This window comes from Neolamprologus multifasciatus, chromosome 8 (genome assembly GCF_963576455.1).
Source record: "Neolamprologus multifasciatus chromosome 8, fNeoMul1.2, whole genome shotgun sequence".
Lineage (NCBI taxonomy): Eukaryota > Metazoa > Chordata > Actinopteri > Cichliformes > Cichlidae > Neolamprologus > Neolamprologus multifasciatus.
In genome coordinates this window covers 4884124-4908077 of record NC_140446.1, presented here as the reverse complement: position 1 = coordinate 4908077, position 23954 = coordinate 4884124, and the positions used below count along the sequence as shown (strand labels likewise).

The following is a 23954-nucleotide window of genomic DNA, read 5'->3' as shown; positions in this document are numbered from 1 at the left end:
CTGATACACTCTTCCAGATAAACATCACACAAGTTATTTGTAATTTTATATAAGTAGCAGGTATCACTGCAAGTATAAGCAGAGAGACATGGCACTCAGAGAATCCCGAACTGAGATCTATGGTGGAAATTTAATAAAAGCAAAGAATAGAAACATAACTTTTAGAGGAAAATTATTTACTACTACTACAACTACTTCTACTACTAATTTAAAGCAATCAACAAACATTTTGAATGTTTTTTCATCAGATCTAAAATAACAATAAAAAGGATAATAATAATAATAATAATAATAATAATAATAATAATAATAATAATTTACTTTATTCCTGCAGTACATTTAAAAGGGTTTACAACTTGCTTTGAAGGAAGCGGAAAGCAGGATAGTTTAGACTTAACCAGACAGCCAAATGTCAAATTCACATATATTTTTAAAAAAAACCTACAAAACATAAAGATTAAAAATATAAGACTAAAATCAGACAATCAGAGGTGATTTAAACTTGGTTACTGACTCTGAAAAGCTTATCTCTTCAAGGAAGAGCGTTCCGACGCATCCTGATAGCGAAAGGATTGTCGTTTTTATGACTTTAATCACAATTTTGAAACAGTCAGGAGGGGTACAAACTGTTGATAACCTGTTATCTCTGACTTGTTTTTGTCAAGAAAGCCAATGAAAAGAAAGCCTTACTATGTTGAACTTGGTTCATAGTACACACCTCTGTTGACTATAATTAGTCCTCAGTATACAATATACGATTCATTTAGCGTGGATAATTCTATCCTATTAGTGTGGCTTTGTGTGAAATACACAAAGACAATGTACAGGTCTTAACTCAGGTTATTTACGTGTTCTTCTGTAAACATCTTTCTGCATTCTGACCTAAACTGAGTCACTGTCACAGCAGCGTCTCAGCCGTTCGCCTCTGACTCTTGTCTGGTGTCTTACAGGGTCAAGGTGAGTTCAAGTGAACTCCTGGTAATGATCGTGACAGAATATTGCGGGTTGGTGGTATTAAAGAAGGACACCACAGGTACACAGTGGGAGGTTACGGTGCCAGGTAACAGCACTGGGATCCAATGATCTGGATAATCCTGACCCTGAACTGTGAGCTTTACAGTGGCTTGAAACACCCCACTGACCTCAGCCCAGATACAGTTTCAGCCCCGTGAAGGATTTCTCCAAGGCTCTCCTTCAGTGTTCAACAACAGCAGGTACATAAGTAGCACCTTTGTGCCCCCAATCCTCAGCAAACAATGGCATGCTCCAGTAAAGTGAGACTTTAACTGGTAATTATCACTATGCAACATCAGACTAAATGTCGGACTAAACTTTGACATGCCACGCTAACACTTACTAAAACTATGCAGCAATAAGCACATTGTTTAGAGGGGATAGACTGTATTGTCCAAAACTTGACACTAGTGTAATGCAATGCAAATGAGAAAAAGTATACATAGAAAAAAACATACAACAATTACAACTTCATATGGATTTTTTCACATATACACATGCACCAGGCTGCAAAAACCTTTCTCAATTGTATCAAGTTGTTTAAATAAAGTAAATTCAATTCAGTTCAATTAATAAAAATGCAAAATTAAGTCTATATCATTTGCACAAGCTAATAAATCCAAGTCTACAAACTGCTGACAGTTCAAAAAGATTCAAAGAGGAACTCTGTCACTTGACTGATTTCGGTGGTGAACGGTAACTAAAACTAACCCAGTTTAATTCAGCAGTATTAGGATAATTCATGTGTGCATCCATCCAGCCATCCATTTTCAGACACTTTGACACTTATCCAGGTCATGAGGGCAGCAGACTGAACAAAGACACCCAGACCTGCCTCTCCTTAGCCACCTCCTCCAGCTCTCCTGAGGGGATGCCAAATAATCCCCTGGCCAGCTGAGAGACAGAATCTCTCCACTATGTCGTGTGTCGACCCAGACCTTGACTGACCAGTAAGTCGACAGCTTTGCTTTCACATTCTGACTTTTCTCTATCACATAAGATCAGTACATTATCTACATTACTGCAAATGTGTCTGTCCATCTGTCAGCTTCCTGCTCTCATCTCCTCTCGCTTGTGAACGAAACCCTGAGATACTTAAACTCCTCTACTGGAAGCATAAACTCCTTCTAGCCCTGTAGTGGACACTCCATCCTGTTAGCACATGGAGGTGTTAATTCTCATCCCAGCCAATTCATAAACCACCCCAGCACAAGCTGCAGGTTGTTGCTCTACGAAACCAACAGAACATCATTGTATGAAACCCCAAGACCCTCCAACCTTTGGCTGCACCTATTCTATCCTAATATTATGAACTGAATTGTTGAAAAAGGGAAGCCCTGGTGAAGTCCAACATCCACAATAATGAGTCTGATTTATTTAATCCAAACCAAGCTCTTACTGTGGTGGAACAAGGATTGTCCAAGGGACATATGATTCTGTCCGTCACCCTGACATAGACCTGAGGCCTTGAGAGTGGCAATCTACCGCCCCAGTTTGCCTTTCCTGATTATGATTGGACATATCTTGGCACAATCTGCTGAGTTTTTGTCATTTCTAAGGTGAAGTTTGTGGTTCTGTTGAATGACAACTAATATTTGGGCTTTTAGCACTCAAAACCTGTTGCATTTGACTGTTTTCAGTTCTATGCCAGTGTATCTGATAAACTGACAGCTCAATAGTGTCTCATCATCCTTTGATAAAGTTCTTACTTACCTGCACTGGTGAAGTCATCGATATTAGAGGGTGTTGCTCCCCCTTTGTCCACACCTCTTTGAATCGGGGATCTCAGCTTCAAGAGCTTCTTAAGACACTGCCACACTCCTCAACAAGCAAACAGCTGAGCCACATCTCTGTACCTCTGGAGCCTTAAAAAAGCAGATTTGTATCATCAGCTCAGATTGACTTACTTAGTTTGACTCAAGCAGTGGATCTGGTGACTAATTAGAAACAGTGGGGACAAAAAATAAAAAACCCAATCCCTCCTGAAAAGATTGAGAGATCTTAGTGGGGAGCAAGTGGAGAGGTATAATCCCTGACATTTGTTCGGTGAAATAGGAGAAGTGCTTTTCAACGCCTCGACTTGTTAAATTTAAATCTGTGCTGAAAAGAGCTGCAGCAGTGTGTGGTGTAAGTGAACAGGCTGGACATCGATCTTCCCGGCCAAGCTGAAACGAAGCACCTTCAGCCGGAGCATGAAGACAGAAGAGAAGATGTAGGCCAAACATTTGGCAAAGAAGAATAAAAAGTAGAAACGCGACACTGTACCTTGCTGCTGAACATGTCTTAATTAGACATAACGGGCCTGGACAATAACGATGAGGTGAAAGAGTAGCACAAAATCTGGTGAAGCTACAAGCTGGAACTGATCAGACGCCTTGATTAATCAGTCACTCAACATTAATTAATAATCAGCTGACATCTTACTCCCTGCCACACTCACTTATCTATGTCCTGCCTTTGTTATGATGCTTTAAAGATCTACTGCTAAGCTTCAAGCGACTGAAGCGTGTGAGTCGTGACTGCACACGCTGTTCCAGGTATTTAACTGATATGTGTGTGTGTGAGCCTCATGGGAAATTACAGTTTAATGCAGGGGTGTCGAACTGCTTGTTTGTTTGTTTGCCACATGGAACCAATTTTAGTGGATCAATAAAACCAAAGAAATACATATACATAAATTCTGGTCCATACATTTACAATACAACAAGGATAAAGAGTTTTTCCATATTCAGTCAGCCTGCTGTTATTACAATGAAAAGCTTTAGGGTGATTCCTTATCAGAAGCATATTACTTCAGTTTGTCAGTAAAAGGGCCTGCAAAACTAGCAATAACCCACACAACATTCAGTAAAAACCAATGCCCATCCACTGGGCTGGATTTGACCTATGTATTAAATGAGAGTAAGAGTCTCTGGAACAATCTGAAAATCAAATCAAAAAAGCCAGTCACTTCTTTCTAAGTTACATCTTTTATTCCCTAAACAATTTCTGTACATTTTTCATACAGATGATTAGTCTTCACATGCTGTTTCCCCACAATGCTTGCTTTAGTATGCTGCTCTTGTAAAGCACTTTTGTAATGTGGCTTTGATAAGGACTACATATATATTTTGACCGAGTACACTCCAAACTCTTTATTGTAACTTTTAGTCAGTTCCTGTTCTCTTTGCAGCTATTTATGTTCATTTTGCACTTCCTTTTAGGTTGTCTAATCTTGTTGTGGTTTCTTTTTTAGTTATAATTTGATTTTAGTCGTTTGTGTTAATTTTGCATCTTCTTTATCTTCTTTTTGTTTCTCTTTGCAGATACAGATATTTTTGTTTTGCTTCATTACACCAAATGTAACTATTTTGATTCCATTACCATTTAAATGCTGCACTGCCACTAGTAAATGTCACCTAGATTATACTTGTAGCGAAGAAGCGTGGATCGGGCACAGTAACGTTTAGAAAGTATTTTTTTGAAGGTTAGCATGAAACAAAGGGCGCAAACTTTTTTTTTTCAAAAGTAAAAAGTATTCAAAAGAAAATGCATTGGTAGACTTCAAAGAGATTTTCTTTAAGGTACAGTATTGTATGTTATCAAGTTTATTCTCTCATTTAAGATACCCACGGTGTTGAGGTGCTAATTTGAAATGTGAAGATAAGCTCACGCAGAAAGGAGGCACAGGCTTACAGAGCTTCTCTTTTCGGAACCATCCTCAAGCCATTTTTAAGCAAAAACGTTTCTAAATTTGAATTTCAGTGATAGGTTGCGAGGGTTTCTCCCAGTGCAGTAAAAAAAAAAAACATAAAAGAAGTTTATCTGTGCTTTTAAAATCAAGCTAACGTCTAGCAAAGAAAACTGACCGCACAGCTTGACGCGACCTGTTGTTTCTATGGCAACAGAACGCCGACCTCTCCCCAGCTCGGTCAGCTTTAAAAAGCTTTAAAAAGGAAACAAAATGTGAATTTACCGATGGATGTGGTATCCTCTTGTTATCGGTGAGTAACACTAAGCGAGCAGCCTTCCGTATTGTTAATGTTGCTGGCGTGTCGTGCTCTTGGTCTGGGCTGGGAGGACCGAGGAGCCCTATAACCTACAATGTAAACATGAATGAAGTCGAGGAGAAGACGAAGACCCTGTTAAGACTTTTAGCCAATCACAAGTCGGGGGTGTGAGAGTTCTCGTCTCTGATTGGTTGTTTGTTTCACCGATGAGGAAAACTGCATCAACAGGCGCACCACGTATCCCAGGCGTGAAATACTGGGAATCTTTGTTTTGCTTTCTTTTGTTGTTGTTTTTATTGCAGCACTCAGAGAAATGTTTTCAGTCACAATACATGATAGAAGATTTTCGGTATAATTCTAATCGTTTTAGGTACTCAAAGCAAAAAAAAAGTTTTTTTTAAAAAAGATGTACAAAAAAGGATTTTGAAGGAGATGTTATTTTGTAAAAGACAGACATTTCAGTGTGGCAAAAGCTAAAAAGAAAACCCACTGAATTCTTAAAAAAGTATGACAAGAGTTAGTAAAATGTTGGGAGTCTTGCAGGTTTTAAAGTCATACCTACAGAAAAAGAGCCTGGCTCCCTCTTGTGTTTCCATCTCTAGTTGTAAGCAAAGTGTTAAAATTGGACTACAATTCCCAAGATGCAGTCATCATTAGAATGCCTTCACAGATAATCTGAAACAAGAGGTCCAAGCCTTTGTGCATACTGTGTCTTACTGTTTCGGTAGTTTTGTATTTTTAATTTTATTGCATTCTGCCCGTAGTTTTTATTCATCTTAACTTGTAACCTTATAAAAGAATAACTAATTTTAATTATATATATATTAAAAAAAATACATACGGCATATAAGAGAAAAATGACTTTATATTACCTTTATTCTTACGCATACAGTTTGACACACTTATGCAGCTTTCTTGTAATTTCTTTAAGGAGTCTTCAGGAATATTTTTCGAGATGTCTTGAAGGACATTCAACGCTCTTCTTTGGATGTTGGCTGCCTTTAGCTCTGTTCTCTGTCAGAATGATCACACACTGCTTCAATAATGCTGAGGTCCGGGCGCCATGAATCATGGAGGCCAGTCCATGAGTGATGGTGTTCCACTCTGTGAGTTTTTTCTTTCCTTGTATGGTCTTACTGCATTGGCTGTGTGTTTGGGACCACTGACATGCTGAAAAATAAAATTGTTGCCAATCAGACGCTTTCCAGATTGTATTGTATGGTGAGTCAAAATCTGACCTTGTTTCTTTGCATTCATAATTCCAACAATGATGACAAAATCCCAACACCACCGCCAAACCATGACAGAGCATCCACTGTGTATTACAAATGGTTGTGTCCATTAATTTCAAGTTTGGATTCATCAGACCTGTCAACACTGAATTTCAGTCCAGTTCTGGTGTAATTTGGCATGCCTCTGCCCTTCTTCCCACTTTCCCTTTATTAAGCACGACTTCTTGACAGCCATCCTTACACTGAGACCATTTCTGATGAGGATTTGGTAAATAGTAGATGAATCAACTGAAAGGTCAGATCTTTTTTTGTGTAGACCTGCTATGTCTCCTTTACCCTCCACTTTTCCACTTTCCTCAAATTAAGGGACATACAGAAAACCACAAGTACTATTATACACCTGTTAAACTGTGTTATCTTTGGTATTTTTCATAGCTTACACTAAAGAAATATCAAGAAATTATGTGTTTCTGCGATGGTAACAAAGTGCCTAAAGATACAGTTTAAAATTGGTTCTTTCATCAGTTTTCTGTTATGTGTAGACAACATCATCACTTCAGCTACATGCTTCTTTCAAGCTTGAATGAGTTATAGGTCAGTGTTAAGTGGCTTAATAAACAAAACATTCCTCTAAATTAGGAATGATCAAGTACGAGGACTGGACTAAAATCAGGGCAAAAGCATCCAATTTGAAAGAGCCTGGAGGAGGTACAAATTACAAAATATGAAAAACTGAAGGGAAGGGTTAAAACAATGTTTAAAATGTATTGTTTAAATAAATATTATTTTTTAAAGCACTATTCAGGTTCTCAGGACTACACAAATATAACATATAATCATTCATATCTGACATCTGCAAAGAGCTTTAAAAGTTGTTCTGGGTTTCCCCCCCAGGCATGAGGTTTTAAAAGATTGTTTTCAGCTCTTACGTGACATGCCCGAAAAAAGCCCCTTCTGCGTCACTATTGTAACGTTTACGTGCTGGCAAAACAAATATCCGACGAGCATGTGAAGGCAGCACTCAGCTGGTAGTTCCCTGAGCAGCAGACGTCGGAGCGAGGTACTGACAACTGACAGAAAATATGTGAGTTTCATGTGTTTAGCCGAACATCTGACTGCGATTTTAGGATTATTAGAAGAGTTTCTGTTGTAGTTTTTATCTTGTATGCGTGGAAGACGTAGGTTAAGTCCAGGGTGCGGTCTTTTAGGCTGTTTTGCTTTCGATTTCTTCTTCTTTTTTTTTTTAATGATCTATCGTGAGTTTACGGCCTTCAAAAGTTTATAAAACACATTTGAGGTCATCGGCTGGCAAGGGGGATGTCTTAAAAATAGCATTTAAGTCATTTCAGTTGTAGGAAAGTTGATTTTCAGGTCGTTTTTGGTGCGTAAGCAGTCAAAGAATAGAACAATGGTAAGTGCGCAAAAGCAAATAAGCAACAACATCAGGAGGAGGCCTGTAACACCGGTGCTGCTTTCTGTCCTGACACCGAGAGCTTGCTGCACCTGTTCTCATCTGTCAGCGTCCTGAAATGTTTCATCATCGACCTTTATGTTTTCTGGCAGACTGAATCTCAGCATGGAGAGCAACACTGCTACAGAGGTAGCAGACCACTCGGCGCGCACCTTCTCCCAGGTGGTGTTCGTCGACATCCCTCAGTCATACCTACCGTCCACCCACGTCACCTGCAGCTACACCCTCAATGCGGCCTTCCAGCCCAACCCCAGGGACTGGGTGGGCATCTTTAAGGTGGGCTGGATCAGTTAAATCCTCAACTTTTTTATAAATGTTAAATCAAAGAATGTCCTTCTTAAGCTTTTCTACCCTTTTCCAGGTGGGGTGGACCACAACAAAGGATTATCATACCTTTGTGTGGGTGGAACCATGTATAGATGTAGTTGGGGAACAGACAGTGACAAGGCAAGCTTTCTTTAAGGGTAAGAAATGCTTTCACTTCTGTTTCCAGGTGAATGTGTTTGGCTGTGTTTGTAGTGTACACACTAGTTGTGTCTTAAATACAAACAGTTTAGGATTAAATCTGTTTTTCCTGAGCTGCTGTGACAATGATCTGCACAGACAGATATGATTGTATCCAGGTTTCACCCACAGATTCATATTTTTCTTTTTGTTTTTTGTCCAGTTAAAAGGGCAGAAGCTTAGAGTTCAAACAATCCATCACTGGTTTTTCAGCTTTACAATAAAGTATCCACATATTTTATGCCTCAAAGAGGTGAAACTACCCAATAATTTGCACACAAGAAAGTCAATATGTTATATAACCAAAATCTAAGCTTTTAGAAAGCCTTATTTTCATAATAATGAAACTTTTTTTAAATTTGTCAATCAGAAACCATTTTACAAGAACATGTAAAAACAAATCTATCATTCTGGCATCTTCAGGGTTTTTTGTGTGTTCAGTTTATTGGGGGACTTTAAAATGTAATATGGATCTTTTTACATTTTTTATCATTTTATTAATTGAGAAATAAAATAATAAACGTTTCAAAGAGCAGTGAGAGTTTTTAATTCATCATGACATCAAGATCTTGTTATCCGGTTCCTTCAGATTACTACCTGCCCAAAGATGAGGTCGAGTTCTACCAGTTCTGCTACGTCGACAGCACCGGTCAGGTGCGAGGAGCCAGCACTCCTTTCTGTTTCAGAAGCCCTGCGGAGCAAAGCCTGGAGAGCAGCCCGGACGACGACCTCCTGGTTATCACAACACAGGTAAGTGACTTAAACATAAAGGAAGCGGCAGGGTGGCCAGGGTAATGTAGTGAGGAGTGATGTGGTGTTGAACAAGCTGGAGATAGGCTTCGAGACTCTGATTAGAGGATATTACAGCAGATGACGACAAGGAAAAAGATGCATAACTTTTGCAATATTTTTCACTTGGTGAAAGCATGGCAACGTCACCTTGTTGATATGTATATGTCAAAGCAAAGCTCAGAGAGTTACAGATCGCACCCAGATGGTGGGCGGAGCTTGATGTTGAAGGACTGGTTTTAATTTCCAAGCTGCAGGTCAGGTATGTAAGGCCAAATAAAAGAGGGTTTACAGCCTCAGAGGTTCACAAGTGCCATTCCAAAGGCTGGATAAATGGGAGGGTTCAACCAATGTAAAATCTTTGTGAATCCATCTGCTGTGGGAAATAACAAAGTTAAAAGTACTTATATTTGGAGTAACTAAGCTGTAGGAAGTTTTCTGACATCCAGAAATGAAGCTGCAAGACAAAAAAAACAGGACCACCTTAAAACCATCTTAAAATATGGAGCTCAGCTTTGTGACTGTACAGCAAATAAAGACGCCTCATATGCCACGTTAATGACTCAAAAAGAAATGCCATGAAAAAAAGCCTTTTGCCCACGTACACTCACCACCTTTCAAATTACAAATTACTCATCTGGAACGCCGTCACACTGACAAAATCCAGCCACAGACGTGCAGTATGAACGCATGAGAAGTATTTAAACCAGTTCTGTGGCATTTCCTGCTGCAGTAGGTGCTTTGTTATGATGATGCACACAGACTGAATGAAAGCATTACAAGCTTTGCTGTCTAAGCTGGTAAAAACAAGTTATACATTCTAATAACAAAGCCTTTAAAATGACTGTTACGGCACTAGCAGGGCCTCCTCCTGACATTGTCCTGGAGTGGGTGTGGTCTCTCGCACCCCTGCCTAGGTGCCGTCCGTTTGGTACAGCTGACTCCCATCAGCAGTTAGAGGTCCTTAAGGCCTTAAGTCCTTAAATCAGAACCAAGTCAGGTAATTATAGACCGATAGCTTTACCATCACATATTTGTAAAGTTATAGAGAGAATGATAAATGAAAGATTAATGTATTATGTAGAAAGTAGAGGATTTATCTAAATATGAAAGTGGATTTAGAAGAGGGAGAAGTTCTATGGATCCAGTATTGTGTTTGGAGCATGAAATTAGGAGGGCTCAGATAAATAAAGTGTGTGTGGTGGCAGTGTTTTTCAATATAGAGAAAGATTATGATATGATGTGGAGCGAAGGTTTGTTAATTAAAATCCATAAATTGGGTGTTAGGGGTGGATGTATAGGTGGATTTTTTTAAAGGGTACGCAAATACAAGTGAGAATTGGAAAGAGTGTTAGGGCTCCTGGGTCGTTGACAAAGTGTTTTCAGTTTTGTACCCTTTATTTGTGTTCTCCTCTTAGTTTATTTTTGTGAAGGTTTTGGTTTCTGTTTTACATTTCTATTTTTCCCCAGTTCTTCTTGGTGTGTGATTATGTAGTTCTCAGGTTTTGGTTTCCATACTCCCTCTGTTCTGTGTCCAGTCAGTGTCTGTGTCTGCCCCACGTCTCTGTTACAGTGCCTGCTTGTGAGTCTGTCTATAAGTTAAGTCCGTGTTTCCTGTTTTACTTTGAAAGTCCCTATCTCATGTTAATGCGTCTGGTTTTGCTTCCTTTGTCTCATCAGCCCTGTTTTGTCCCAGCTGTGTTTCTTTCCTGTCTCATCTTTTGAGTGCCCCCTCTGTGTCTTTAAGCCCTGTGTTTCTGTGATCTACCATCATATTGTACTGTGTGTTCTGTCTGCCAGCCTGCCGCATTAGTTTATTTTGTATTCTAGTTCAGCCAGTTTTCTGTTTTGCCGTCCAGCATTAAAGCTGTATTTAAGTTCACCTTTTGTTTCCATGAGTCTGGATTTTGGGTCCTTTTCCTGCCTGCACACAGCCTTCACATGACAGAGTTATTCAGGAGAGGTTTTCTGTAGAGAATGGGACTCCTCAGGGGAGCATAGTGAGTCCCTTGTTATTTTCTCTAATGATTCATGATGTGTTTAATGATATAGCACGTGGGGTGGGATGTTCACTTTTTGATGGAGGAGAGAGAGGAATGTAGGATTTATTGTAAAGAAGCTGCAGGAAGCAGTTGGTAAAGTTGAAGAGTGGTCGTATAAGTGGGGCTTCAAATTTTCAGTTTGATAAGACTAAGACAATGATTTTTACAAAGAAAGGGGTTAGTGAGGAAGTTAGGTGAAGATATATGGCGTGGAATTAGAAAGAGTGAGGAAGTTTAAGTTTCTGGGTTTGTGGTTGGATGGGAGGGTAACTTGGGGTGCACACATTCAGGAATTGGTGGGTAAGTGTAAAAAAAAGTTTGAAATATTTTGAGGTGTTTAGTTTGGAGGGATTGGGGAGCGAATAGCGAATCCTTGAGGCCCATATACACTGGGTTGGTGAGGTCAATGTTAGATTATGGTTGTGTGGCATATAATTCGGTAGCAGACACTACTCTTGGGAAATCAGATGTTCTGGTGTTAAGACTTTGTACAGGGACATTTAAAACGACGCCTACTGTAGCCTTGCAGGTGGAGATGGGGGAGATGCCACTAGGATTGAGGAGAGAACATCTTAGATTGAATTATTGGGCAAATTTACAGGGGCAGGATCACCCTACACTAGAAGTATTTAAACCTTGCTGGGAGAAAGGAAGGAGGGAATTAAAGAGCTTTGGATGGGTGGTGGGGGGGAAGAGCTAGAGAATTTAATTTGGATCAGTTAGTCATATGTCAACGAGTGCCGTGGCCTGCAATCCCTCCATGGATACTTCGTGAAGCAGTAGTAGATTTTGCATTATTGGATAAGAAGAGTAAGGATAGGCGGGCGGTCTAGACTCCCATTCAGTTCAGGGTTACATTGAACAGTATTATGTGTATGTGCAAGTATATACAGATGCGAATCCAGCTAGTCAAGTGGGGGTAGAAGTGGTGATTCTGGATTTTATGGTAGAAATTGGGAAGAGAATAAATGATTGTCTGTGTTTACAGGAGAAATGATAGCAATTCTATTAGCGGTTCAGTGGGCAGAAGAGATGAGGCCATTGAAAACAATTATTTGTTCAGATTCAAGAGCAGCCATGGTCAGTCTACAGAGCGGTCGTTCAGAAGGTCGATCAGATATTTTAATAGAGATTCGGCAAAGTCTTTTCAGAATACATATGATGGGTCTGTTGGTAGTGTTTGTATGGGTCCCGGCTCACTATGGGGCGAGGGGGAATGAAGAAGCAGATACGTTGGCAAAGGAAGCCACTTATCATAGGATAGATGATCTGGCGGTGAGTTTTGTTCAAGCGGATGAAGAGTATTAATTAGAAATGAGGGCTAGATGGCAAAAACAAAGAAGAAAAGAGGGGAAGGTGGTTCTATAAAATTCTAAGGGGGGTAGGAGAAAGGAGAGAGGACGGAGGAGGCGAGAGGAGGAGGTGGTGGTGGTCTCAAGAATGAGATTTGGACATACAGGATTGAATTCTACACTATTGTTGATAGGGAAACATAATTCAGGGAACCTCCAAAAGTTGATTCTGTTCATCTGGACAGACCTCACAGCCCATTGTTCCTTCAGTGGGCTGGTTTCAGTCATTATGCAAATGTACTGTTTATAAGATTGGGGAAACCTGCAGTCAGCTGAGACTGAAGAAGTCACTTGGATGAGTGACGAAACGTTTCTCCCAGAAAACGCTATGAACAGAATCAACTTTTGGAGATTTATTTTCCTGGATGATTGAGAATGCATCAAGACGATAATTCAGGGAAATGTGGTTATTGTGGAGAGGAGGAAACTTTAGCACAGGTTGTTTTGCAGTGTTGGAAGTTTAAGGTAGAGAGGAGACAACTGGTCCAAAGTCTCAGTAACATTAAAATGAAATTGGATCTTATTAAGTTATTGAAAAAGGAGTCGGAGATTAAAATTTATCAGGCTTTGTTTTAAGTTTTTGAAGATTGTTTGGAAGGATATGAAGTTGTGTGTGTGCTGCTTGACTCCTGCTCAGTGAAGAGGAGTGGGTTTGATGATTAACCTTCTGTTTTGCTTAAATTTCCAGGGTTTTGACCAACTACTGAGTTGTTGTGTTTACTTTTCTTTTTTTTAATGGTGATAGCAGCTTGACCGTCTCTGAGTTTTGTTGGAATGTTAATAAAACCTTTTAATTTAACCGTTTTACCTCTTTCTCTCCTTTTCAACCTTTTTGTTACTTCCCCTCATCCCCTAGACCTTTTCATGTGTTCATATTTTCATGTGTACACATTTTCCTGCTGTTCGAAGGGTTTTCTTGAGTTTGTCCACCTCTGTTTTGTCTCTGTATCCCCGTCTTCATTCCACTTCCGGTTTATTTTGATGATTGTTTTTGCCTTGCTTTCCTCCTGTGAATGGAAAAAAAACGTATCTGTGATCCCTGAGAGGTCTTTGCTCGCCATTATACTTCTAATACTTCAGAGGGTTAAATGCAGTGCTTGCTTCTGACTTTTGTCTCTCCAACAACACGTGAGAGCAGGTTGCAGCGTCTGAAAAGTAAACAGAGCTTTTTATTGACGTGTTTGTCTTTTCCTTTTTCCAGGACCAAGTCGAGCAGAGCTTGCGCGAGAAAGCTGAAATGCAGAAAGAGCTGGATCAGATAAAAGCTGAAAACGAAACCTTGAAGAGTGCTCTGCTGAGGGAGCAGCAGCAAGCTGCCAGCTTAAAGGTCCACTTATCTTATTTTCCACTCCGTCATTTGTCTTGTGCAACAGAGAAAATAGCAAAGTGTAAGCTGAACTTTGGTAAGCTGACTCAGTGTTATTGATTCTCTCACAGGGGCAGAATGAGCAAAAGGGGAAAGAAAACGCCGAACTGGCCACTGAACTGGATCAAACCAAGCAACAGATTGAAAACCTCAGAAGCTCTTTGCAGCAGCAGCTGAAAGAAAATGACAGCTTGAAGGTTTGCCCTCGCTTGACATTTTACATCTAAATTCAGCACTTCGACATCGGTGTAAAAACGTATGTTTGACGTTAGGAGGAGATGGTGATCCAGATGACGAAGCAGATGGAGATACAGCAGGACGGCGTCACTGAGAGGAGGGAGCGGAGTTCATCGAGAACGAGCGAGGTAAGATGGATCCTGTCTCGCTGTTAGACGGTCTAAAGTAAGTGAGCTTTGTTTAGTGGGAGCTTTGAACACCACCAATGTTTGGTTCTGGGCTGTATGTGGACTAATCCACTGTCCAGCTCCCAAAGTGCTGAAAGGAAAATCGCGTTTGAAGTGATAAGCTGTAATATTTGATGTTTATGTTGCATTTTTAATATGCTTTGAGTTGTAAAGAAGGTCTCAGTAATGATCTCAGTGTGATTTCCCGGTTAAATTAAAAGTAAATAAAGAAGTCTGTAGAGCCAGTTTGCTCAATGCAAGCCATGTTTGTGCAAATTATGTGTGCAAACAAACTTTTTTTTTTTTTTAAACTGCTACACTTCACTCTAATGGCAGATATAAAAAATCTTGATACCACAGTCATAGTTTTGTAAAATTGTTGTTTTATCTTTCCTTTTTTCCCCATTTTCATCATTTTTAGTCTCAGTTTCAAGGTTCTTTAGTTGTCACATGCATAGTTATACAAGTATAACACACAGTGAAATGTAGCCTGACATTCACATGTCAAGTGAACCCTTCTCCTGTGCCCCCTGATCTGAATCTTACAGTAACCTCTTCCTTGTTTTTACAGGAGAAATACGATCGAGCTGTGCAGAAGATCAACCAGCTGAAAGACGAGCGTGAAAAGCTGAAGGAGGCGATTGAGGCCCAGAGTGAGGAGATCTCCAAGTGAGTCATTTTCTACTTCAAACCAAAACTTTTAGAACTTGTTTTTTTTCTCTGCTTACTGATGCTCAAGTCTGTGCGTTTTAGGCTGAATGCAAAGGTCAGAGAAGGTGAACGGGAGCTGTTTAAAGCAAAGGACGGCATCCAACTCATCGAGGTAAATCTTTAGTTAAATGGGCTGGCCTGAGAGTTCATCCATTCAGTTGTCATTTATTTGGAACCAGAAAAATACAAAAATATATATTGCATGCTGGCAGGTGGACCTTCAGAGCAGCAGGAAAGAGAAAGAGAGGCTCGCTGCAGAGCTGCAAAGACTGCAGAGCCTCACCTACAACGTGGACAAAATGCAGAGAGAGAACCAGGACTTACAGAGGAGGCTTTCAGTGCAGGAGACTCAGCAGAGCCCTTCGGATGACCTAATGGTGCGAACAGGTTCAAAAAAAGGGGATCGTAACCTCCTAAAAAAGTATCTAATTTCATGGCTTAAAGATGTCTCTTCCTTAGTTTCAGTGTCAGACTCTTACCAGACAGCTACAGGAGACTCAGGCCAAGCTGGCAGCTGAAAAGGAGGAGACCAGAAACGCCAAGAGACGTAATGAGTATTTGGAGGCGGAGATGCAACAAATCCGGGATCAGCTGGAGAACGTCTGCAAAGCATTGGATGTGGAAAAACGGAAGAGCAGCAAATTTGAGGTGAATCGATGTGAAATTTTAAGATTTAATTCTTATCTGTTTTTTTTTTTGGGGGGGGGGGGGTTAGAACAAGCAAGAAAAATCAGCTGATAATCATTAAAATAAATATAAATAAATAAAAACAGAAGAAATGCTGAGAAAATTAAATGATGCTATATTTATCATGTGCATATTGAACTCTGAGCTACTGTCCAGAGTGCATGAAATGAAGTGCCTAAACTCATGATATAATATAAAGGTACAGACTAAAAATTCAGCTTATTGTTTTTAATATTTAGCTGATCTGATACTTTGTGAGAAATGTGCAAATATCAAACCCCAAGAGCCCCTGAACTCGACTCTATATGACACCTTTGGACTGGACCTCATTATAGTTCTCAGCGGGTTCGACACAGGCTGGAAATTCTTTAGACTTAAGGTGTTTTAATTCTGGTTTATTATCATTTTGAAATTTTTGACATGCAGTTTGCCTGTTGGACGTTTCTGAAAATTGAACTTGGTTTTCTTTGATCTTTCAGCTGCAAATCCTTGAAGTTAGTGAAGCGATGGCAGATAAGAGCATCGCCATAGATGAAAGTGTGTCGACCATAAATCGGAAAGACAATCAGATCACACTCCTGACACAAGAGAAGGAGGAGCTTGCTCGAGAAAACCAGGTACACACAATAACGCTGGATCTACTCGGTAGATGTTCAGACTCAGAATCACTTTTTTAAAAAAAAATGTTGACACCTCAACTGTTTATTTTGCCAGACTCTCAAAGAAAACATTCAGGACCTGCGCAGACTTTACACAGAGCCCCCTACGACTCCTGCAGAACCTTCGTACTTGCAGCCAGATGATGAGGCACTACCACCTGCTTCAACCCACATTTATGAAACCATAGGTGGGAAATGGTCTCACACATGTACTGTCTAACTAACTTTAGTATATTTAGCTATTTACACAAACTTTTACCTTGATCTTACAGCCCCTCTAAGTACTGAGGGGCGACTTGGAGTGTGGTTCTTCCCGTTAATTGTCGAGCATTTCCAAGCACTCAAAATTTCATGTGTACAGGACATACCTGCATGAAATCATGAAACTCTGTTAAGAACTGCAACTGAAACAAACTGCACTTATTTCATGCCTGTAACGTGCTTTAATTTAAAGATTCGTATCACTGTGTAGGTGAAAAATTCTCCTTTTATGGCGCTCACTGCTTTTCTTCTGTCTCATTGCAGAACCAGAGGACGAGGAGGTGAGTCAAATACTTTCCTTTTTATTTAAGTTTTTATATTTAATTCAGTCTAGCTTCGCACCTACAGTGGTTTTTGTTTATAAAATATAAAATTTATATAAAATAAAACTTAAATACCCACATATTAAAACAAATGGGCCAAAAAATCCCTTAAGCTCACCGTAGAACCAGAGAGAGAGAGCAGCAACTTTGATGTCAATACTTCAAAAATATGTATCTTACAGTATTTTTATTTTCTCAGTGTTTTTGTTTTTTGTTTTTTTTTTACAGAGTATATTGATTTTAGTTTAGGATTTATTTTTCCTGATAGCCTTGGTGCAGATATCTTAACTAAAGCTGCCACAGAGTGACTTCCGTGGCATCTCCCCCCCCCTCCAAAACACATTAATGAGAAAAGCGCCCCTCCCTCGAGTGACTCGGCTGTTTGGGGTTTATTTTTGAAGCGGATTTAAAACTTAATCCGCTCGCTATTCCATTACGACCCCTGATGTGCTGCCGTCTCCATTTCAGTCGCTGGTGTGTCGTCACTGCCGCGAGAGCTTCCCCGGCATCACCCAGGACGAACTGGATCAGCACGAGCAGTGTCACCGCGTCTGCCCCTTCTGCACGATGATCTGCGACGACATGGACCAGGCCACGTTTGAAGATCACGTCTACAGCCATTAGGAGAGAGCGGCAGCAGCGTGGTTTGAATAAGTCTTAAGAGATGGGTGGTTATACATTTAAAACTTCTTGGCTTCAACATGTTGGCCTGCAGACACTGGAAACCTGCCTGTGTTACATAATCCTTCGCGGCCTATGTTATTGCATTTAAATATAAAAACGTAAAAGTAGACGGCACAACTTCTCTGCTTACATTTTGGCACATGTGCACACACACAGATATTTAGCTCTGCTGCTGGTATAAACACACAAAGTGTCAAACTAGACTACAGTCAAACGCCTCATTAAAACCTACTTAGGACATACAAACTTCTGAATGCACACTGAAAAATTCACACACACACACATTATAAAGACACACCCGTGGTGGTTTCACATGAATTTAAAGGCTGGTTAGTGAATAAATCCTAAACATTATGAATATGGGAGATATTTAGGCACATAAACACTGATGTTGAACCCCTGCCACATGAAAACATGTAATGTTTCGCACCACAAATTTGAGTCGACTTCTCCTCCCACTTTTCTTAAGTTTTTCCACAGGCACTGGTTTGGCGAAGAAATTGGAAAGTTGTGTGGAAATTCAAGTTTCTTAATATTATAGGCTTTAACTGTATTGTAACTGTCCTCTAATCAGTAATCATAATGTGATGCTTCACTGCTGCAGATAGCCCGTCTCATTGGTGGTCACCCTAACATCGTGCTATCAGAGTATGTTGTTTTTGTTCTCCTAAGTTTCTGAAATCAGGAAAGATTATCAGTCATGTATAATGGAAGAAGTAGAGTTAAGATAAAGAATCCACTCTGTCATATTTGCTGAAGAGATGATAGATAAAACCTTAATTTACCTGACCTGAACATCATCGGGGAGGATTTAAAAACAAAAAAAACAAAACAAAAGCCGTTTTAATTTTCCAGCACGAGCAGGTTGTGATATAATCTTTAAAAAAAAAGACCCCACTAGCAGTTTAAGATCCCATCTTAGTCTTTAGGTTCTCACATTGAAAGTCGGTTTTAAAGTTTTTACTTTTGAATATAGCCATCAGAAAAATGTGTGATTTTATTAAATGATCCTTGGAGTAGATGAATAGAGCATTTTAGGTTAATAACGAAACTTTATGAAATTAAATATTATCCAGAGTTATTCATTTGTCTTTGCACTTATCTGTAAGAGGAAATTATGATCAGTTATAACCAAGTCATTTATTTAACCAGGTTTCTGATGATTTGAACATGTAAACTGATTGGTAACAAGTTTGAGTCAAGTCATAAATGTAAGTGCATTTTATTGCAGAATAATAAAAAATGTGCAACAAAACAGAGAATATCTCGTTTATACATTTGGAAGAACTTTCTTCTAATCACCCAAAAACATTGATAGTATAAGCCGAATTCTTCTGCCGTGGACTGGAGCTGCCTTTCACTGACTCTGTGGTAATATTAGTCCACTCTTTGGAAAGTTTCCCCTCTGCATGTCCAAAAACTGATCTCAGAGGGAGTCCATGCTGCACGCCAGCTCCAGAGACCCAGCCAACTCCGTCACACGAGCCACCTTCTTCCCACAGGGCACATTTTGTTTACCAACAAGCCTCAAGCTGCAGGACCGGGGCCTCCCACAGCTTAAGGTGTCATCTGATTGGCCTCCTCCGGTGTGACGTCACGGGAAGTCAGCTCAGAGAAGAGCGCTGGCAGCCAGTACTGTGACTCTCCAGCTGCCTGAGAGTCCAGCCAAGCCAGGCCTTCCTTCAGCAGGTGATCCTGGGAAAAGGACAGAGGAGAGTGAAACGGTTATTTTTAGGCCCCAAATAAAAGAAAACAGCAGATCAGTTTGAAGTACCGCAGGATTAAAGGAAGATGAAGAAACAGCCAATGGCCAGGCTGCGCCCTGCTCCTCACAGACCTCGACCTTGATATATAATCTCCATCCTGGCTGCTTTCACACAGTTAAAGTGAGCGGTGTACTCACCAGCACGTGACACGCTCGCTCCTTCTCCCATTTTAGACTGTCCTTGATCTCACTCACTGTGACGTATCCCTTTTGCTGCAAACAAAAAGAAGACTGACATTAGAGCACCAGAAACAGCCAGGATCTCACCTTTCAGAATAAAAGCCCTTATCTCAGACAGAAAATCCTCAACATTGTCCTGTTACCTCTTCCTGCTGTGATCCTTCAATACATGGTGGCAATAAAATAAAATTCAGGCTGGAAGTTTATTTTACTGCATCAGATTGGCAGACTGCCTTCGTGGAAATAAAAATGGGACTATGCAACAAAGTAGTTTGTCCAAAAGAATTATGTAATGGCATGAAAGTTACACAACCAAAATGTAATAAAGACCTCAGGATCGAGGATAAAGTACAAGAAGTCCTTAGGATGGTGTAAAAACAAGCACTTGATTATTTTTCAAGGCTGCTGATTGCTTTATGCTGAACTCTGGCTTCGTCTTACCTCGGCCAGCTGAAGAACCACAGTGTGGTCCATGTTGAGCTCAGCCGGGACTGACTGGACCAAGTAAGAACCACCAACGGGAATCATCCCAAACCCATTCCCCATCACCTTCAGTTTCTTTATGGCTCTCACCAAGTCGTCCCTGGGAAGCACATATTCAGCCACGTGATTTAAAGTTGATGTCCAGGCATTAAATAATCCAAAAATAAACACCTTTAAGGCATTTTATGTTAATCAGTAGCACATGTTTCTATACTACACAACACGTTCGGTTGGTTACACTTACTGGCTAACCTCCTGAGCGTATTTACCGCGTCCTTTCAGTACTCTCTGATGGAGCTCATCCAGAGTAATCAGCCCTGAAAGAAAACACGCACATTGGGACTTGATTTAGCGATTTCAGAGCTGGGTTATAATTACCGCATTCAGTTCATGATTTGATTTTCTGCAATTCACTGTTACCTCTGATGTTTAAGATATTAATGCCAGCAGACTGCTGCAGGTAAATAAAGATGCAGGTTACTGTTGAATAGGAAGGGTCCTAACTGAGTGACCCAGAAGTATCTGCAGCTGTAATAAGAATCCTCTAAATTAGGGATGCAACGATACCAACTTTTTCAAACCGATACGATATCGATACTTGGATCTGAGTACTTGCCGATACAGAGTACAAAAACCGATACTTCTACCACACACACACACACAAATACAATTAATTGGAAGACAGGTTTTATTTTATTCCCTGTCGATAAAAAATAAAATCTTAATAAAAATGACCACAAAAAAATTTCAAGTGAAAAATAAGCACTTCTGTTAAATTATTGCAGAGTCTCCACATTGTAATTTAACAAAATATCACTGAACTATTGGCACTGTCTCGAGCTTTCAGAATAATAAATAAACACTTCTGTTTATTTATCATATTTCATATCTCAGCTCGAGTATGCTGAGAAGACGGTGCAATCCTATGTTTTCCGCGACCGGCATTGGCTGGTCATCCAGAGCGATAAAATGAGTCAGAGCCTCTGTTATTTTAACTGCCCGTTGATTTTCTCTTGACATTTTTCTTCGCTTTTCCAAAACCTGAGTTAAAGTTGGCTGTTCCGGTCCACACTGCTGACATTTTGTTTAGCCTAGCTACAGCAGCCTCCAGTTTCTCTTTTTTATCTGGAGCCGCCAGTCTTGGGATGTCCCCCTAGTGGCCAATCTAAAAAACTACAACAGAAATGACAAGCCACCCTCTGACTAATGAAATAAGTTAGTATCGGTTCATGGTATCGGTTAACTTTTACGAGTATGAGTACACACACATTTTACAGTATCGGCCCCGATACCAGTATCGGTATCGGTGCATCCCTACTCTAAATACTAGGAAAAGGTGCTTCTGTGTTTCTTATTTACCGCATTTAGCAGAGGATACACTGAACTAGCCTTTATGAAAGCAGGCCCAACATAATTAAGGAGTCTTGTGTAAGTGCAGTCTGATTCTCTCAGTCCTTAAAAGTTCTCTTTCAGATATTTCCTTGACCTTATGATGTTTTCTACTGAGGCTGAGAAAAACAGTTTTTGGGGGACTATTCACAGCCACTCTGCATACAAACCTCCATTTCTATGTTTCAGGGCAAGGCACACTTCAATGATCTGCACACCGAGTTCATAGTAGAAGTCACCAACTCCGAGCATCTCAGACCAAAACCCTTTACCAGCTGTGGAAAACAAAAAATAAAAACAGCACAGAAAAGGTTACGTCACTTGGATAAGCAGAAGAAAACAGACTTGAAACAGCCCGAAAACTTTTAACTCCAGCTGTGATCGTTTCCTTCTTTGCGATCAGTTTACTTGTCGAAGTTGATTCGTCACTAACATATTTACGTTTACAACCAGGCAGCCACTGCTCCAAGTTCTTTCACTGCAGGTTGATATATGAAAACTTCGACTTACTAACTCAAACATGTGAAAAAATAACCTTATTACATTAACATTTTGAGATAATAACCCAAACTTCTGACTTATGGATGCCAAAAAAGTTTTTGTCTCAGTGGCAGAAACAGGCTGTGAGAGAAGTGTGTGGGGATTGTCTACCAAGTGAAACACCTCAAATTAAAAAAACATGAAGGATACATGTTTACTAATAACTTTGCTCTCATACAGCAGGATTTTTTTCCAAATTAAACTTGTAAAGTGAATTAATTTGGGTCTATGTAGAAAAGAACACAATTTTCCAAGTTTTGTATCGTGAACTTCACTTTTTTTTCATTCAGATTTACAAATTTGATCTCTAAAGTTCTGACCATATTCTCTGAATGGATCCCCATCCAGTCCCTTATTTATTTATTTTTTTAATGCCACTAATATGCCAAAACATATGCTGATTATATCCCAAATCATTCTCACATGCAAGCGGGTCAACGCCGATGGTGGCACACATTTCCTGAAACTGGACCCTGAACTGTGGGTTCTTGCGGATCTCTTGTTTATGTTTGCTGGCAAATTCTTCCAGGTGGGTCTTGAACGTTTCCAGCTGCTTGGACATCTAGCAAAAAAGGGAAAAAAAATGTTCACTTGTAAAACTGGGGCTTCAATTGGGACTTATTTTCATAATTTATTGGTACTGATAGCAAATTTCATATTCAAAATATCTTTTAGTCTGTGAAACATTCAAAAATAGCTCACCACAAGGTCACAGAATCTGAACCAACTACAATACCATCTGATTTTAATGAAACAAAACCTCTAAAACAAAAACATTCAATTAAAAAAAGACAAAGCAAAACTTTTCAATGGAAAGAATAGAAACTATTTAGTATTATTATTATATATGTTTTGATTCATCAGTAAGCAAAAGGCGACAATCTAGAATAAACTAAGTGCATTTATTGCTATTTGAGGCCACCAATTTGCATTCAAGGAGTGTGTCAGTAATCCAGTAAGATAAATAAATATACTAAATTTAACACAAGAGTGAAAACAAATAATCACACAATTCATGGTTTAATTTACGGACAATGGTTTCACTTCGCGGACAAAACTGACAGAAACTCACCTGCACTATCTGATCTTCAGCCAGAACAGTTCCTCTTTCTTTGTATTTGGCCTTAAGAAACAAAAAGTACAAGTGAGACAAGAAAAATGTTGCTCCAGTTTCTACACTCATCATTGGTAGGCGGTTTTAATGTGTGTAAATACAGGTTAACTGCTTACCAAGTGCATTTAAATAAAGGTTGACATTGTTTAGAGATATTCATGATATCTTTGCCCACATTAACCTGCATATTACAAACTAATTCCTGGTATCATCATTACTGAATGATGAAGCAGCAGTAAATGGCTTTTGCAGGTGTATTCTGCTAAAATTAAACCACGGCGATAAAAAAATATATATATCTGCGGCTCACGTTGGCTTTTAAATACCTCCTGCCAGCTGGAATAAAGATAATACACATATGGCTAATGTGAGGCTCTAACTCCTCTTGAATCACCGCGTTGAGTTACAGCGTTACCTCAGCCAGCTTCTTTTTGGCGATCGCCCCGGCGCCGACACCTCTCCGCATTTTGGTGACGTCTGTCCCAAACTGTAAGAGGAAGGTTAAAACTCGAAACTACGAGGTTATGGCACAAAAATGACTCCTCTGCACAATTTTAAGGTAAAAATCTTAACCTAAGCTAAACTAATCCTAATTTAACGCATTGTCGCTCATGAATTCTTCCTGATTTCACCTCAAAGAATAAATCTAGCTCTTACATCACCGATCTGTAACTCCTGTCGATTTTAACGGCTGAAAAGTGAAGTTGTCTGGGTTTTTTCTGGGATGTTTCACGCTAAATGATTGCAACTGCTTCCATTTTGTTTACAAGGAAGTAAACAGCTGAACAGTGTACTGAACACTGCCCCCTGGTGTTGGGGAGGATATAGCAGCTTGTTGCCGTTAATCCGTTTAAAGTTATTATGCATATATTATCAAAACTATCCTCATCAGCAAATAATAATTGCTTCTTTGCATCATGAGATCTCTTTATATTATATTTTTGAATAATTAATTTTATTTATGAGAAATTCTTATAAATTAAGAATTTCTGGCT

The 23954-nt window shown here is 39.7% G+C and overlaps 3 protein-coding genes across 9 annotated transcripts in view; 1 reads left to right on the top strand and 2 right to left on the bottom strand.

Moving 5' to 3' along the window:
- ttll6 (tubulin tyrosine ligase-like family, member 6) overlaps positions 1-5151 on the bottom strand; it is a 21915-nt gene extending 16764 nt beyond the window's left edge. For 3 of the 4 annotated variants that reach the window (XM_085170260.1, XM_085170259.1, XM_085170261.1), the window contains exons 1-2: positions 4970-5151; positions 2728-2879 (exon numbers count right to left, since the gene is read on the bottom strand). The gene's annotated coding sequence lies outside the window, so the exon portion shown is untranslated. The remainder of the gene's footprint in view (positions 1-2727; positions 2880-4969) is intronic. The other variant, XM_085170258.1, reaches the window with a different exon arrangement.
- On the top strand, positions 3533-21233 carry calcoco2 (calcium binding and coiled-coil domain 2). Of its 3 annotated transcripts, none has more exons than XM_085170266.1 (15): positions 3533-3551; positions 7799-7982; positions 8068-8170; positions 8800-8960; positions 13595-13720; positions 13831-13956; positions 14032-14124; positions 14735-14832; positions 14917-14986; positions 15087-15251; positions 15334-15522; positions 16041-16178; positions 16276-16408; positions 16746-16762; positions 17273-21233. In XM_085170266.1, exons 2-15 carry the CDS (start codon positions 7812-7814, stop codon positions 17426-17428), a joined length of 1746 nt encoding a protein of 581 aa, XP_085026392.1. In that variant the 5' UTR covers positions 3533-3551; positions 7799-7811; the 3' UTR covers positions 17429-21233. The 3 variants fall into 3 exon arrangements, with proteins under 3 accessions (XP_085026392.1, XP_085026391.1, XP_085026390.1); XM_085170265.1 differs by lacking the exon at positions 3533-3551 and adding an exon at positions 7188-7295; XM_085170264.1 differs by lacking the exon at positions 3533-3551 and adding an exon at positions 7211-7319.
- On the bottom strand, positions 18695-23755 carry snf8 (SNF8 subunit of ESCRT-II). 2 transcript variants are annotated; one of them, XM_085170278.1, is made up of 9 exons: positions 23617-23754; positions 23375-23446; positions 22918-22968; positions 22269-22407; positions 21476-21580; positions 20161-20233; positions 19875-20016; positions 19392-19466; positions 18695-19183 (listed from the first exon to the last, which is right to left on the bottom strand). In XM_085170278.1, the coding sequence occupies exons 2-9, from the start codon at positions 23423-23425 to the stop codon at positions 19046-19048; spliced, it is 774 nt and encodes a 257-aa protein (XP_085026404.1). In that variant the 5' UTR covers positions 23426-23446; positions 23617-23754; the 3' UTR covers positions 18695-19045. The 2 variants fall into 2 exon arrangements, with proteins under 2 accessions (XP_085026404.1, XP_085026402.1); XM_085170276.1 differs by having other exon boundaries at positions 23375-23755.
- Between the last annotated feature and the right edge of the window lie 199 nt (positions 23756-23954).

Excerpts from the sequence above, each read along its gene's own strand:
- snf8 (XM_085170276.1), bottom strand. The coding sequence starts at position 23,425 with ATGCGGAGAGGTGTCGGCGCCGGGGCGATCGCCAAAAAGAAGCTGGCT. Across the intron at positions 21,581-22,268 it reads CGGCGTTGACCCGCTTGCAT|CTGGTAAAGGGTTTTGGTCT; the intron begins GTGAGAATGATT and ends TGTTTTCCACAG. Across the intron at positions 19,184-19,391 it reads AGCGAGCGTGTCACGTGCTG|GATCACCTGCTGAAGGAAGG; the intron begins GTGAGTACACCG and ends TCCTTTTCCCAG.
- calcoco2 (XM_085170266.1), top strand. The coding sequence starts at position 7,812 with ATGGAGAGCAACACTGCTACAGAGGTAGCAGACCACTCGGCGCGCACC. Across the intron at positions 13,957-14,031 it reads AAGAAAATGACAGCTTGAAG|GAGGAGATGGTGATCCAGAT; the intron begins GTTTGCCCTCGC and ends GTTTGACGTTAG. Across the intron at positions 14,833-14,916 it reads CAGAGTGAGGAGATCTCCAA|GCTGAATGCAAAGGTCAGAG; the intron begins GTGAGTCATTTT and ends TGTGCGTTTTAG.